The sequence below is a fragment of the Danio rerio genome, chromosome 4, assembly GCF_052040795.2.
Source record: "Danio rerio strain M-AB ecotype USA chromosome 4, GRCz13ab, whole genome shotgun sequence".
Lineage (NCBI taxonomy): Eukaryota > Metazoa > Chordata > Actinopteri > Cypriniformes > Danionidae > Danio > Danio rerio.
In genome coordinates, this window is record NC_141024.2 from 48,938,104 (window position 1) to 48,955,263 (window position 17,160).

At 36.0% G+C, this 17,160-nt stretch overlaps 2 protein-coding genes and 1 non-coding gene across 4 annotated transcripts in view; 1 reads left to right on the plus strand and 2 right to left on the minus strand.

The window, feature by feature from the left end:
- LOC141381653 (uncharacterized) overlaps positions 1–17,160 on the minus strand; it is a 44,369-nt gene that overhangs the window by 16,192 nt on the left and 11,017 nt on the right. The gene's annotated exons all lie outside the window — the stretch shown is intronic.
- On the plus strand, positions 170–7,752 carry si:dkey-22h13.1. 2 transcript variants are annotated; one of them, XM_087249129.1, is made up of 3 exons: positions 170–314; positions 1,778–1,928; positions 5,326–7,752. In XM_087249129.1, exons 2-3 carry the CDS (start codon positions 1,844–1,846, stop codon positions 6,315–6,317), a joined length of 1,077 nt encoding a protein of 358 aa, XP_087105255.1. In that variant the 5' UTR covers positions 170–314; positions 1,778–1,843; the 3' UTR covers positions 6,318–7,752. The 2 variants fall into 2 exon arrangements, with proteins under 2 accessions (XP_087105255.1, XP_087105256.1); XM_087249130.2 differs by lacking the exon at positions 170–314 and adding an exon at positions 1,161–1,187.
- On the minus strand, positions 12,115–12,188 carry trnai-gau (transfer RNA isoleucine (anticodon GAU)). Its single transcript has one exon. It is a non-coding gene; the product is annotated as a tRNA-Ile (tRNA).

Here is a 17,160-nt window from a genome sequence, read left to right on the forward strand (position 1 = left end):
TTCCCATCCCCCACTGTAATGTGTCTTGATTCTTCACTGCTCTCCACTGCTCATTTGCATCTTTATGCCAGCATTAATGGGGGCCAATTGAGTCTTATCCAATCACATTCCAGATCCAGTAGCTCAGCAGGGTTGTATCTATATATACCAGGTTCCTAACAGAGGCTTCATTAGCTTATTTAGCTAAAAGAGAACAACTTTTGAGGACAAACTACGATTGTTGACTTCTACATTGCGATTATTACCAAATACCTACAAAGAAAAGCCCACTGAGGCCATTTTTTCATCCCACTTCTTCATTGAGGACTGGAAACGTAAGTTGCACATGCTGAATTTACAATCAAATAATATCTGAATGCTAACATTATAAAATGTAAAATCTATACATGCGTGGATGCATTGTTCAACGTTGTATTTAGTCCAGCATACATGAAAAAAGTACAGAAACACAGACTTGTTCAGTTTGTATCTGATAAAAATTCTGAATCAAAGATTCCAGTTGTAGAGGAGGATTTTGAGATCAGGAAGTCCTGGGGTGTCTGTGAAATTAGACCCAGAGTTGAGCCCACAAAGTGCCAAGGAAGAGCTCATTTTAGACAAACCGGTGGAAGATAAACCAGAAGTTAGAATCCTGCGAGCTTATTTAAGCGATTATGCTTGTGGTTTTGAAGGTGATGTGATCAACATAGATTATTGTTATTGACTTGTTTGTAATGTACCACAAAGATACAAAGACGTGGTTACATCAGTAAATGCAAGTGAATAGGTTAAAGCTATGGTAGAAGAAATGCAATTGTTAAAAGAATGCAACTTTTGCTCTCACCAACCTACCTGAAGGCAAAGGTCTAGTGGGTAAATGGGTTTTTGCAAAAACAATGTATGTTGCCAAAGAGAACTATGATAAGTCTTTTCTCCAACTGCTAACATGACTAGTGTAAGAGTGTTAATGCAAAGAAAATCTGATTGTTCATGACATGGATGTAAAAGCAGCATATTTACATGCACCAATAGAGTGTGACATTTCATAAAAAAGCCAGAATGTTATGAGGTAAAATCGAAAAGAAAAGGTGTGAGAAATGTATCAATAAGTCATGACTAAGCAAAACAAAAAAAAGACTTTTATTTTGGTGTGGTGTGTGATGTCATAAGACTGTGCCGCTACCGCACTGTGATTCAACTGGAGAAAGGTTTGTGTCAAAGCTTTTGCACAGATAAAAAACTGATTGATTAAAGTTTCAGGTTTTTCATTCAACGATAAATGATGTACCTGCTGTTAACAATATTATTTTAACCTTTTATACAACGTTGTTCTATCTTAATCACAGTGATGAGGACTATTATTTGAATAAAGATAGGATAAACTTTATTTGTCCACTAGAGGAAATTTGTCTTGTGCAAAAAAAAGTTCTACACATTGCTGTAAGCGGACAATAAAATAAAAAACAAACAAACAAAACAATTAAGAACATACCTGAATAAAGTTTGAATAAAGTTACAGTAAAGTGTGTAATAAGTGTTTTAATGAAGGTTAAATTTATTAAATAGGCATAATGTCATTCTGTTCAAAGTAAACATCACTGTATATGAGAAATTGAGTACTAGTTTTAATCAGGTCATTTGTGGCTATTGTTTCTTGCTCAGACTTACTATTTTACCTGATTTTTTTGTTAATTACTCTCATATAAAGAAAGTGTTGAAGAGAAGTTATTTTGTTTCTGTTCATTGTTTTGTTAATTTTAAACAGGACATTTTTTTTTGTTTTATTCATTTTAAACAGGATAAATTGTCCAAAAGCAGAGGAAAATTTCCTGCTGAAGCGACTGATCTCCACACTGTTATAAAGATGGCGTTTGTTAAAGAGGAGAGTGAAGATGTGAAGATTGAAGAAACATTCACAGTCAAACAGGAAGATCTGCAGGAACAAACAGGTTGATTTTCATTCTCAAACACCAAAAATTTGATCCTCATTCAGATATATTTTAATAATAAGAATACTAAATTAAATCCATTCTTGCAGCCCTGAGTGTGCTGCCTAGTTCTCCTAAATGCACATAAGCACTCATTGAAAGACAGGAATGAGTTTCTTTCGTCACTTGTTCTCATGACTTTTGTCATTATTTCATGTGTTATTAGTTTCCCATTTTCTCTATCTTCTTAATGTTATTGCTTTTCTTGCTCTTTTACTGTTTGTAAAGCGTACATGAGCACTGGCGCTATATAAAATAAATAAAAACAATAAATGAATAAAAGGTTTAACTGAGCTGACAATATAAAGATTTTAAAAAGTAACAGAAAAGTGTGTAATAATTGTATTACCGAAGGTTTAATTTATTAAATAGCATAATGTCATTCCATTCTAACAATACATCACTATAAGAAATGGAATACTAGTTGTAATCAGGTCATTTGTGGCTATTGTTTCTTGCTCAGACTTACTTTGATTTCTTTTTGTTATTACTTTCATATAAAGAAACTGTTGAAGCAAGTGTTGAATAGAAGTTATTTTGTTTCTGTTTATTTTAAACAGGACATTTTAATTGTTTTGTTCATTTTGCTTTTCTTGTTCTTCTAAGCATCCTTGAGCACTGGCGCTATATAAAAAAAGTTTAACTGAGCTGACGATATTTGACCTACAGTATTCCTAAGAAGATATCTGCTATTACAGTGATAGTGTTGGCTTAGTACTTTTCATTTGCATATGTCACATTGATCACAATTCCCTTTTTTCTCAACTTCTTTCTGGGTTAAACTTGATTTTAGTAGATGTTACTAGTTCTCACAGAAAGTATCTGAGTTAGAATTACATCATTATTATACTCTTAATACTTAATTACCAGCTATTGTGTTAAAAGTGTGTCATATGGATGCCCCCAATTTTAAATATGCAGAATTAAATAAATACTAAAATAATAAATTATTATAAAACATTGTACAGTAATCTAAACTATATTTATGTTGTTGTGGGACGACGTGAGACAAAAGGAACAAATTATAGTGGAACTAAAACGTTTAGCATTGCACTGACTACAACTGGCCAACAAACCAGTCTAAAAATGACCTTTTCTGCTTAAGAAATGGATTACAGCATGCTGATGATATGCACACATTTGAGTGTGAAGTTCGTCAGTATTGACCATATTCTTTGTGTACCAGCAGGCGCAGCCATTGAATTTTTGTGTTTGACACTTTTTAAAAGAAATCATTTTTAGATCCTAAAATCATTGTTATGCTGCTTACGCAAGGGATGATAACTTCTTTCATGGTGTAGCCTGGTTTGGAAAAGTCAAGGTTTTAAAACCGCCAAAATTTAAGTCAGAATTATTAGCCCACACCCCCATTGATTTTTTTTTCTTTTTTAAATATTTGCCAAATTGTTTTTAACAGAGTAAGGAAATTTTCACGATTGGTATGATAATATTTTTATTTCTTCTGGAGAAAGTCTTATTTTTTTATTTCGGCTAGAATAAAAGCAGTTTTTTTTAAACACCATTTTAAGGACAGAATTATTAGCCCCTTCTGAATTCTGTCTTCAACTGGATGCAAGTGTTTTTTTTTTTTTTTTTTTTTTTTTTTTTTACATTTTAAGAGAGTATCTCCATCAGAAAAGATATCTAAAGATGTCATTTCAAATCGTAAAGCAATCTGTTTTTGAAACTAATGAAAACAACAGATGTCAATGATTCATTTGAATGATTTAGCCTGACATGATTACTGCTCCAAAATATAATAAATAAATATTTCTCAAAAGAAAATATTTTGTGCTTAAAGGGGAAAAAAAGTGTTTGTTTTATACCTAGACATTTAAAAGAATATATTTTAGAGCAGTAATCACAATACTGTGAAAGCATGATATTTTTATTCAAGGTTATCATACGTCAGAATCTTATACTGCCCATGCCTAATGCTGCTTGATGTTGCAAAGTCATATTTTCTTATTTTATTATTTTTCTTTGTATGAATAAACATGAATACACTTGTTTGTAGAGCAAGTAGTGTGACCGTTTTCTACCGTTATTCCTGGTCATTTCTCCAATAGGCAACTGAAGCACTAAAACAATAGCATGTGAGATCAGGGGCTGTTTCATGAAAGTGGTTTAGAAAAGTGGAGATTAAAGTTGAAAACCTGGCTTCAGTGAGCCGAACTAATCGTCCACACTTAAATTGGTTCCATAACAGAAATTCGAAAATCATTTGATGTAACTAATCTGAGTTCAGTCAAAATAATCCAGATAACTTGCTTGTGCACGTTACTGTCATGAAACCCTGAAGGTTGAGCACAGATGCATTGATTATGTTGTGTGCTACCATGGCAACTACTTACTGTTATAGAACCAATTTAAGCCCCTAGGGGTTATAAAATAATCCTGGGTTTTCATTAACAGACGTTTCACATTGGAAAACCCTGGGTTAACATTATTATTTGTATATTTAAGATGCCACTGTCCCTGATTGGACAAACAGCAGGTAAACTTTTGAGATGGCATTTCTGCATCTTGGCAGGTATATAAAATGTCACGACGTAGGTCTTCAGCTAAGCTTCTTTGGCTTAGTCTCTTTATTCATCAAGGGTCGCCACAGCTGAATGAACTACCAACTTATCCAGCATATGTTTTAAACCAGCTTCAACTCAGTACTAGGAAATATTTGCATAAGTTATATACAATAATGCAAACTCACAAATAGAAGAGTAAATTATGCACACTTGCTATGAACATGCAGGATTTGCTCCAATCGGGTTTTCCAAGCAAGTTTAAAATGTTTAAATCATGTGGAAGATACACATGAGGGAATTTAACACGAGTAATCCTGAGCGAGTGCATTTGATCATTTGCATTTAAAGCCACAGGCGCAAAAAGAGCTTGGTTTTCCTCCAGACCACCAAAATTAAATATTCTCAAAGGAATATGATCTGATTTTGAGCCAAAACCTCAGACACATTCTGGGAACACCAAAGACTTATTTTCAAAAAAATAAAAAATAATAATATTAATAAGTTTTTCTTAAAAAAAAAATAATAATAATAATAAAGGTTCATAATAGGAACCCTTTTAAGATATTTATGAAACAGAAATGAAAATAGCCTCACCATTTACTGTACCTCTTGTGGTTTTTAACCTTTATGGGGTTTGTTGATTCTGTTGAACACAAAAGAAGATATTGTGAAAACAAATGTTAGCTTTCTTTGTGTTCCAGAAGAAAGGAATTGTTTAAAAGCAAATGAGAGAGTAAATGGTATGGTCATTTATATTTGTGGGTGAAACATCCATTTCATGCTTATCGCTTTGAGTCTTCATACTAAAGTTCACTTCTTCTTTTTTTTTTAAGACCTGATGTTGCTGAAAGAAAAGACTCATCAACAGAATGAAATGGAAGAGAAACAGCAAGACATGACGACTGATGAAAAACCTACACTGACGAAAAAGACTTTGTCACGTGGAAGACCTCGGAAATCCAAACCTAGGTGTAATTTCAGCTGTAAACAATGTGGAAAAAGTTTCAGTCAGAAGCCAAAGCTTGATGTTCACATAAGAGATCACACTAGGGAGAAAGCTTATACTTGCAAACAGTGTGGAAAGAGCTTCTATAATACAAGAAACCTAACAGTGCACATGAGAATTCACACTGGAGAAAGGCCGTACACATGCCAACAGTGTGGGAAAAGCTTCCATAAAACAGGAAACTTAACAGTGCACATGAGAATTCACACTGGAGAGAGGCCATACACATGCCAACAGTGTGGGAAAAGCTTTCAAACTACAGGAAACTTAACAGTGCACATGAGAATTCACACTGGGGAGAAGCCTTACTCTTGCCCTCAGTGTGGAAAAAGTTATAGTCAAAATAGCAACCTTGAAGTCCACATGAGAACTCACAATGGAGGAAGAACTTTTGTTTGCACACAGTGTGGTAAAAGTTTTGTTAAAAAACAAAATCTTGACCTCCACATGAGGATTCACACTGGAGAGAAGCCTTACACATGCACAGAGTGTGGGAAAAGTTTCCCATATAAAAGCACACTCAAACACCACATGATAGTTCACACCGGAGAGAAGCCGTTTGCATGTGCGCAGTGTGGAAAGAGCTTCACATGTAATGCTAACCTCAGGAACCACATGAATGGTCACACTGGAACCATAGTGTTCACATGTGATCTGTGTGGAAAGAGTCTCACACACAAATACTCCATAAAGAACCACATGAAGACTCACTCAGGAGAGCGTTTTATATGCATTGAGTGTGGAAAGGGCTTTAAACATAAAAGAAGCCTCAGCAATCACATGGAGCTTCACAATGGAGAGCAGAGTCCTCAAAATTAAGGCCTTGTCCACACAAACATGAGTATATGCATAACAGCAGCCTTTTCATGTAGTTTGGCTGTTAATTGACGTGAGGTTTATTTATAAACTACTTTCGAGAGGATCACATGCTTATGATTGTCCACGGCTGGTTCCACATTAACCAACACATGATTCACCAATCAGACGATTCCTAACTCACTATAAATAACCAGAGTTTCTAACCTTAGTTATCTTCATCTTGAGGAATTCCCCTCCCACCCCTACTCCTCCTCCTTTCTAGAATGGGCAACACAGCAGCCCAGTGATTAGTATTGTTGCCTCACAGAAAGATTGTCACAGCAAGAAGAGCCCTCACTGAACTGGTTGAAATTTGTGGAGAGTTTGCTTATTCTCCCCATGCTCACATGGGTTTTCCCCAGTTTCCTTCCACAGCCCAAAAACACGTAACCTAAGTAAACTGAACATTCTAAATTGGCACCGTAGTCAAGCTCTTAGAAGCCATATATCTCCCTTTAGCCATCTGGATATCTGTCATTAGAACAGAAACAAGTCGGGGGAGTTCATCAAGATCTACCTGAGCTCATACTCCTCTCTCACCCTGCTTACGAGAGGTAGCCCGGGGCTGGAGGATGATTGTTACGGTCCGTGGGAGTTTGTAATTTTGTGCCTTCTCCCTCTCTGTTTTGCTTATCTCCCTTCGCTCTCTTCGCATCTCCTCGACTGTCATTTGCTCTTTGTCTCGCCCTATCACCTTTTGTTCCGCTACTTTTTCTCTACTAGGTACCTGCTGATTGGATCCCGAGCCTATCACTCCTCATTAGGGCGTTTCCTCGTGGACCAATTGGATTTCGTTCCACGGACTTTAAATTCGACCGGCCCGCCTTGTTTTTCAGAGTGCTATGTGTGTGCGTGTTGGTTTGTGTTCGCTTGCTGCTATTCATAATGTATGCTTTGTTCTGTGTTTCTGAATAACTACATCGATGTAAATTAAGTCATGGTTAAATAGTTTATCATTCTTTTTTGGGGAAAAGGGAATAGTTTACTAAGCCACTTCACATACATTTTGCCCGTAGGTAACTTCAATGTTCAGAAACACTAGGTAAGTGGGTGAGCGCCACATTTTGTATTTTTGCTTATTATTTCAGGGAGTTTAGGTGTTGCTTCGCAAACGCTGAAGATTTCGGTTTCTTTTTCACAATTTGATTTTTATTAGTAAGTTTAGAGGGGGATCTTGTGTTCTAGTTTAGGTGGCTTTTGGTTTTGTTTAGTTCTTTGCTTTGGTGCCACTCTAGTTCCTTTTTCCCCTATAACTTTTGATTGTATTTCTTCTTCTTTTCTTCTTCTTCTTATTATTATTATATATACATTGTACAAAGCGCACACATGTAAGCCTCTCTTTTGTTGGCTTCATTTTTCTTCTCCTCATAAAAGGAATAAATGAATTGAATGTAAATTTTGGTGTCCTGGTGTATTTTCCATCCATCTACTCAGAAATAATTTAATATTATAAGTGTTACGTTTATTTTCCCCAGACAACTTAATTAAACCGTAACATTTAATGATTTCTCAAATTTCATCATATACTTGCTTTAAAATCCTAGATAAAATATCTTTAAAAACAATATAAAATTCACTTCCCAACCCATCTATTCCTGGACTTTTCTTTTTGTTCAATCCACTAATTGCTCTTTTTATTTCTTCTTCTCTTATCTCCTCGTCACATTCTCTTTTTTCCCCTTCTTCTACTCTTGATTTTATTAGATTTAGTAATTCCCCTTTTTCTTTTTCTTTTATCCCCTCTGTGCAAAACAATTTCTCATAATATGATCTTATTTCTTCCAAAATCTCCTCATGTTGTTCTACTATGTTCCCATTTTTGCTCCTTATTTCTCTAATCATTTCTGACTTCTCTCTTCTCTTCTCTAGATCAAAGAAAAATTTAGTGCACTTTTCCCCCTCTACTGTAAATTTTGCTTTGCTTCTTAATCTTGCACCTTCAAATTTCTCCTCCTCCATTTCATTTAATCTTCCTTGCAGTTCTTTTATCTTTTGTATATTTTTTCCATTCTCATTTTTCAATTCGTTTTCTAGTTTTTCTTTCAGCTCCTTTTCCTTATATTTTTTACAATTTTGTAATTGTCTACAATATTTTATCGTAAACTTTTTAACTAAATACTTCACGTTCTCCCACCACATTCTTTTGTCCTTATTATAGATTTCATTCCCTTTTTCCTTTTGAATAATTTCCTTTACACTTAAAACATAGTCTTCATTCTTTAAAACCGCTGTGTTTAAAACCCATACCCCTGGCCCTCTTTTCACATTACTCCAGTCTAGCTTCATAAAAAGTGGCTTATGGTCACTCAGACTTGTTTCTTCATATTTAATCTTGTTTATAAACCCTTCAACATTTCTTGTGCATAAAATAAAATCAATTCTTGTTTGACAACAAAAATTCCCCACTATCTGACTTCTTGAGTACTCTTTTGTCTGTTCATTCGTTTCTCTCCACACATCAATTAAATTCATTTCCTCCATCAATATTTTCAGTTCTTTTCTCCCCTTATCCGTTTTAAAAACCATTCCCTCAGCCATTTCTAATTTACTAAAAACAGTGTTAAAATCACCCATGATAATAACTCTTTCGTGTTTCTTTAAATAATTTCTAAGTACATTAAAATACTCTTTTTTTTTTGTTCTCCTCTGTTGGGGCGTGAACATTCACCATAATTACTTTTTTCTTTTCATACTCCATTTCACATATCTTACACTTTCCCTCTTTGTCATTATAGATTGTTTTACATAAAACCCCACTGTTTTCTTTTAATAAAATTGCAACTCCTCTCCCTAGCCTCCCATCCCCATTATTGTATAACATTTCCCCACTCCACCTTTTTCTTATTTCCTTCATGCATTCTTCCCTCCAGTTTGTCTCTTGTAGTAAAATCACATCTTCTTGTTTACACATTTCTTTCACTTTTTCAAATTTCCTGATGTCTAAAAGCCCTCTTGCATTAAAAGACACAATTCCTAAAACCATAAAAAATATAAAAACATTCATAAAAGACATAAAAACATTCATAAAAAACATCATCTCAGTCCATATCTTTCAAGCCCTTTAGCAACTCATACTTATTTGCGCATTCAATTTCTTCATCTTTTAGCAGTTTTTTTCTTGCAGTCTCTAAATTAGGTTTTATCTTTAACGATCTTCTTCTTTTTGCTGATTTCCCCTGTGTCTCTTTGTTTCCATCCTTTTGTAAATGTCCCTCTAAATCGGCTTGCTCGTCATTACTTTGGCCTTTTGTCTCCTCTGTGTCCAATGCCTTTTGAAAACTGTCTGTGATGTCCATTTGTGTCCAAAATGTGTCTTCCTGTTGTCCTTGATTCAAGTCTTTATTATTCAAATCGCTCAATTCTGCTGCTTCCAAAACACTCTTTAAACTTTCAGTCATATCCATTTGTGTCCATGTTGTCCCTTCCTGTTCAGTGACTCTGTCTATTCCATTAGTCTCATTCTCTTGTAGTTTTTCACTTTCAGATTCTGTACTTTTTTCTTGTGTTGTTGTTTTGTCCTCTGACTGGATATTGTCTCCTTCATACATCTGCCTGCCCACCTGCTGCTCTACCTCCTCCTCCTCTTCCCCAATCCAACATTCACATTTATTTAAAACCTTATTACAATCCGGGCACTTTACAGCAGTGCAAAACTTTGCAAAGTGCCCCCTTTCCTCGCACTTATAGCACCTAAAATCAGGACAGTCTTTTACCACATGATCTGGGCTCAAGCACAGCCTGCACGTTTTCACCTAATGACTGTGCATCACCCTAAAGTATTGTGGACCTTCTGCTGTCTCTATTCTTGTGCTGTACGGGAAGGACGCCACTTCTTTGGGGAATCTGGTTTTCACAAACCTCGTCCCATCTTCAATATTTGTGCCCGGATAAAACCTTCTTTTAATTTTTTAAATGGGACAAACTCCCCAATGATCCAATTTGTCTAAAATATTTTTATCAGCAACATAGACAGGCAGATGCATGAAGGAGACAAAATAATCACAGTTTTGTAGCCTCTTAACTGCACAGTTTATCCCTTTAATAGTCAATTCCTCCGTTAACTCATAAGCAACGTCCCTGAGTGGGCTTGAACCACCTACCTTTCAGTTAACAGCTAAACGCACTAACCGATTGCGCCACAGAGACTTAGAAAAAAGTCACCTACAGTGGTAGAAAGGCGGAACTTTGTCTCAAAAGGTCTGCTATATGAACTCTAATGTAAGTTTGTTGAGAGTGAGAGAGAAAAGTAACAGAAACGCCCAACGTGGGGCTCGAACCCACGACCCTGAGATTAAGAGTCTCATGCTCTACTGACTGAGCTAGCCGGGCTGATAAGAAATTCTTTCAAGAGCTAGACAACGTTTACAGTAATACCTTCCCTACCCGTGACAATCTTCTGCTAAATCCTGATTTCATCTTGTAACGCTGGACAGAATGTGGCCCATGATATATGCCCAGTGCACGTGTTAGCAGTTGCAAGGCAGCAAAATGCAGAATTCGCCCCTGCGTGGGCTTGAAACACCACCCTTTTAGTTAACAGCCGAACACGCTAACCGATTGCGCCACAGAGACTTAGGGAAAGGTCACCTACAGTGGTAGAAAGGCGGAACTTTGTCTCAAAAGGTCTGCTATATGAACCCTATTGTAAGTTTGCTGAGAGAGAGAGAAAAGTAACAGAAATGCCTAACGTGGGGCTTAAACCCACGACCCTGAGATGAAGAATCTCATGCTCTACCGACTGAGCTAGCCAGGTTAATGAAAAGCTATTTCAAGAGCTAGACACTGTTTAAAGTAATACCCTCCCTACCCGTGACAATCTTCTGCTAAATCCTGATTTCATCTTGTAACGCTGGACAGAATGTGGCCCATGATATATGCCCAGTGCACGTGTTAGCAGTTGCAAGGCAGCAAAATGCAGAATTCGTCCCTGCGTAGGCTTGAACAACAACCTTTCAGTTAACAGCCGAACACGCTAACCGATTGCGCTACAGAGACTTAGGGAAAAGACACCTACAGTGGTAGAAAGGCGGAACTTTGTCTCAAAAGGTCTGCTATATGAACCCTAATGTAAGTTTGTTGAGAGTGAGAGAGAAAAGTAACAGAAACGGCCAACGTGGGGCTCGAACCCACGACCCTGAGATTAAGAGTCTAATGCTCTACCGACTGAGCTAGCCGGGCTGCTGAGAAACCCTTTCAAGAACTAGAAACTGTTTTCTGTAATACCTTCCCTACTTTGAAAATCTTCTGCTAAATCCTGATTTCATCTTGTAACGCTGGACAGAATGTGGCCCAGGATATACGTCCAGTGCACGTGTTAGCAGTTGCAAGGCAGCAAAATGCTTAATTCGCCGCTGGGTGGGCTTGAACCACCAACCTTTCAGTTAACAGTTGAACGCCCTAACTGATTGCGCCACACAAACTTAGTAAGAAGTCACCTACAGTGGTAGAAAGGCGGAACTTTGTTTCAAAAGGTCTGCTATATGAAGCCTAATGAAAGTTTGCTGAGAGAGAGGCAACAGAAACACCCAACGTGGGGCTCGAACCCACGACCCTGAGAATAAGAGTCTCATGCTCTACTGACTGACCTAGCCGGCTGAAGCTCGCTTAAGAGCTAGACACCGTTTTCTGTAATACCTTCCCTACCCGTGACAATCTTCTGCTAAATCCTGATTTCATCTTGTAACGCTGGACAGAATGTGGCCCACGATATATGCCCAGTGCACGTGTTAGCAGTTGCAAGGCAGCAAAATGTCTAATTCGTCCCTGGGTGGGGTTGAACCACCAACCTTTCAGTTATCAGCCGAACGCGCTAACCTATTGCGCCACAGAGACTGAGTAAGAAGTCACCTACAGTGGTAGAAAGGCGGAACTTTGTTTCAAAAGGTCTGCTATAAGAACCCTAATGAAAGTTTGCTGAGAGAGAGAGAGGCAACAGAAACACCCAACGCGGGGCTCGAACCCACAACCTTGAGATTAAGGGTTTCATGCTCTACCAACTGAATTAGCCGGCTGAAGCTCGTTTAAGAGCTAGACACCGTTTACAGTAATACCTTCCCTACCCGTGACAATCTTCTGCTAAATCCTGATTTCATCTTGTAACGCTGGACAGAATGTGGCCCAGGTAATATGCCCAGTGCACGTGTTAGCAGTTGCAAGGCAGCAAAATGCCTAATTTGATTCTGGGTGGGCTTGAACCACCAACCTTTCAATTGACAGCCAAACGCGCTAACAGATTGCGCCACAGAGACTCAGGGAAAGGTCACCTACAGTGGTAGAAAGGCGGAACTTTGTCTCAAAAGGTCTGCTATATGAACCCTAATGTAAGTTTCCTGAGAGAGAGAGAGAAAAGTAACAGAAACGCCCAACGTGGGGCTCGAACCCAGGACTCTGAGATTAAGAGTCTCATGCTCTACTGTTGGAATATCTTGCCAATTCCATACATGTTCAATAAGAAAAGGTCTGGAGAGGGTTTTCTTCAATGCTAAAAATATTAGTAATTTATTAGATACAAATGAATAATTCGATGACAGAGCTCTGGGTTACGTTACCCCAATGGAATACAAGAATTACATTCAAGATGTTCGCAACTAACATACATTTCCTGACTCCAGCATATATACACAACTGATCTTAACAGGTGGAGTTTTGGTTTAACGTCACTTATCAGTCATTCTGCAATCCCTTGGCCCTTTGTTACCCCTGGACATTACTTCCTCTTTCTGCAACCTTTCTCTGCATACTAGAACTGAACACTTCCGTGCATCTTTAATATATTTCACACTTCTACAAGCATCATGACAACTTGTGACATGTCTAGACTTCTGGAACAAACCTAAATTTATTCTTATTCTGCTTTTTCCACTTGTCAGCAGTTCTTCTAAAAAGTATGCAGCACAGTAAAAAAGAGGAAGTTTGTCTGGTCAAGATGTTTTATAATACAATAGAAAAGATTGATTAATCTGTTGTTAGTCTAAACATTTTCCTAATAAAAAACACAAAAGTAATGAAAATAAATTCCTTTTCTCCAACAATTCCCCTTTTCTGCTCCTCTCTGGAGCAGAGAAAAACAAAAACAGATAATCAAATCTCCACAAAAATGTCCCATTGTCATTACTGCAGGCCTTTGCCTAAATCTTTGTTTTACCTCTTATTCAAAACAATCGTTAACATTATAGTGCTCATTCATTATGTTAGATGATGCCTAAAACCCTTTTCAACTAAATTTCTTTAACTTTTTTAGATTCAGTTTATAATTTCTACACTCTTGGTTCTCCTCTTCAGTGGTGCAGTCTCTTCCCTCTTGAAGTCACTCCGATATCTTCTTTTAATAAGGATTTTATTTGTTATATTTAGGCTTATTACTCCCAACACTCTTATTAACTTCCAATTAACCAATCATTAAAATTTTCCATTCTTATATACTTTATTAATAAAGGTAATTTTTTCTTCTTCTTCCCCAACAAAATTAGAATAAGAATGACAATAATAAAAATGTAAACAAAATTTAAAAACTCCAACATAAAAAAATAAAAATCTGATTAAAAGGAAATCCACACCCATAAAGATATGCTCTAATTAAAAATCCCACTGTATAATTACGATCAAAGATCAACACCTGTGAAAACACATGTGATTGGAATTAGAAATCCACTAATACAAAATTATAATCCCCATGAATAGTTCAAACTGAATTCCAACATTTTAAATTTATTACAGCACAAAAATTACAATTGAGATTTAGAATGAAAAATCAACAACTTCAAAGTAGGATTCAACTCAACAATTATTTAAATGAAAGATTCAGAACTTAATCGTAACAATGTTATTAAACTAACAACTCAAACTCGTCACCAAATGATTAAAACCAAAATTCAAACATATTTAAACTAGATTCCTTTTTTTTTCTCAATGTCTTAAAATGGGAAAATCAAAAACACAACAATGTGATTAAAATAAAAAAAAAAAAAATCTTAAGGATCTCTTCAAATAAAAGGCTCAAAAACCACAATGGCTTAAAATAAAAATCTTATAGTGTCTTTAAATTTAAGATTTAAAAACAACAATGGCTCAAACTAAAATAATCTTCAAAAATGTGTTTAAATAAAAGAATCTTAAAATCCTCTTCAAATAAAAGAATCTTAAACTCATAATGATGTGTTTAAAATAAAATAATCTTAAAATGTCTTAAAATAAAAGATTATGAAAAACATACAAATGTCTTAAAATAAAAGATAAAAAGCATAAAAATTTCTTAAATTAAAAGATAATAAAAAATATAAAGAATGTCTTCACATAAAATATAAAAAAATAATATGTCTAAAATAAAAGAATAAAAATAATTAAAAAAAACTTACGTGTGTAAAATAAAATAAAATAATTTTAAAATGTGATCATTTATTTAATTTTTCCTAAATTTTCTCCAATCTAATTTGTCCAATTCATTCATTCATTCATTTTCTTTAAGGCTTAGTTCCTTTATTAATCTGGGGCCACCACAGTGGAATGAATCGCCAACTTATTCATCATATGTTTTACACAGCGTATGCCCTTCCAGCTGTAACCCATCTCTGGGAAACGTCCATACACACTTAATCACACACTTTCTGTCAGATTGTGATATGCTAGTAAATCAGTCTTATTTTCTCTTTCTATTTTAGAATTTAATGTGGTTTTTGGTTCCCCTTTTTGTGTTGGCCTGTATCTAATATACAGTTGGCCTCATGCATTGGTGGTGCAGCTTGTTCAGCTCCCACACCAATACATGCTTACACACTCCAATTAGTCAGATATCCCCTTTTTGTGTTTTATCCCCCTTTCGGCCTGGGCCTAGCTCCAGGCCGTTTTACACCCCTATATTGACTGTCAAGTTAATCCAGCCAGCCTCACACCTTCAGCATCCTGTTTAGAAAAAATCGGGAATAAGGTTGTTAATTTCTCATTATATAATCTCTACATAATGCCTGTTTCACACCGCAAGCGTCAGCGGCGCATGAGCAGAGCGTGAGCAGCGCGTGTGTTATCAGCGTCCATGTTAACAGATTAGAGCTTTCATACCCCACGCAGCAGCAGCGCGTCAGAGCGAGGCGTGAGCGTCGCCGAAGCAGCAGTGCAGCGATAGTTTCGGCGCTGGGTCTATTTTTGCCACACTGCTCACGCTCAATTAAAGTGACAGTGCATTGATAATGACCAAAACACATTGAATGACAGTAAAAAGTAGCAATTTTACCCTATAAATGCGTTAATAATCTCAAATGGTTTATATATAGTCATTCAAATGAATTTACAACGGTTAAAAACGGCAACAAACACACTGTAAAAAATTGCTGTTAAAAAACGGTCAGATTCTATGGTAAAATAATGTTTTTTCACTAAAACAGTAACATTCTGTTAAAAACAGTGCTTTCTGGGTAACATTTTTGTTTTCGAGAAAGTAACCAACTGCAGAAAACTGTGAGCTAACAGAGTTCAGATTCAATGTTTTGAAGTCTCTGTTTAAAATCACACTTTGTGCCCTTGTTCACTATTTCATACACTAGTTAACTAATATAGTTCACCTGACAGAGTTAATGAACACTAATGAGTGAATTCAGAGACTGATGAACACCTGCTGTTAATAATTACAATTACTGAAGAAAATAAACAAGAAATACAAACAGTGACTTGAGTTACAACATTAAATAAAATCAAATAAAATAAAACAGCTTCAGTCTCAGCAGATCAGATCATTAAACAACTCCACAAACAACAGCAGACACACTTATTACTGACTGATTTGACTTCCATACTATTCTCATTGAGATCCAACAGAAATTAAGGTGTTTTTTGTGTCACCGTAATGGAGTGAGGGGCTGATTTAGTTGGGCTCTTCACCCTTGAACTCATTTAAGAAGACTTTCCAATTGCTGTAATCCAGAGTTTACAAATCATTTGTACTATACCAATAAAGTTGGGAAGTCAATAAATAGAGAAATCTATTTGTCTGAAATTAGTTCTGATAAATGTTTTGGTATAAATCTGGAAGAAGGGCCTCATGCAATAGATTTTATGCTTAGTTGCAGGTATTAATTTAATTAATGAGAAGTGGAAACAGAAAAGATACCTCCGTAATTACTTGACAGTTAAGAAATAACATACAAAAACAGTTCAGTTATGACAAATACACACTCAGACCTCATGAATCTGACCTTGTATCTCAACAATGGTAACATCTCAAATGTTTCATGCTGCAATGCATGCTGGGAGTGGCACTGTACAAATATCCCAGCATGCATTGCGGTATAAATAAATGTTGTATAATGGTCTAACAGTTTTCTTTATTTGTGTTTGATTCTGCTGTTGTTTATGTTTCGACTTTCAGTTGCCTGTTTGTGAGTTAAACTGTTAATTTTGTTAGTTGTCACCATTATTGAGGTTCATATGCTGATTATTGATGTCTCTTTGAGTGCGATTGACACCATAGAGCAGTGTTATTGTCCAAGATATTCTTAAAAACTTCCAGAAATCATTGCCATATATATATACACATATAATGTAAAACAATAGATTTAACATTGAATAGGAGCAGTAAATTTTATTATACTAAATGAGAACAGACTCTGCCATTTAATAGCAACATGAACATCACCAGATCTTATTTAGGTTTTTGGCTGGCTTGCCACAACAAAGGAGCTTTTTAAACAAAGTTCTTAACAATTGCAGCAGCCAAGATATATAAATGTTAAAAATGACAGGGCTAAGAGCCCAACTAAAGCAAACTCTGTTCTCCATGATGGTGACGTAAAACTTTCACTTTTTCTCAAGAAGA

Excerpts from the sequence above, each read along its gene's own strand:
- si:dkey-22h13.1 (XM_087249129.1), top strand. The coding sequence starts at position 1,844 with ATGGCGTTTGTTAAAGAGGAGAGTGAAGATGTGAAGATTGAAGAAACA. Across the intron at positions 1,929-5,325 it reads AGATCTGCAGGAACAAACAG|ACCTGATGTTGCTGAAAGAA; the intron begins GTTGATTTTCAT and ends TTTTTTTTTAAG.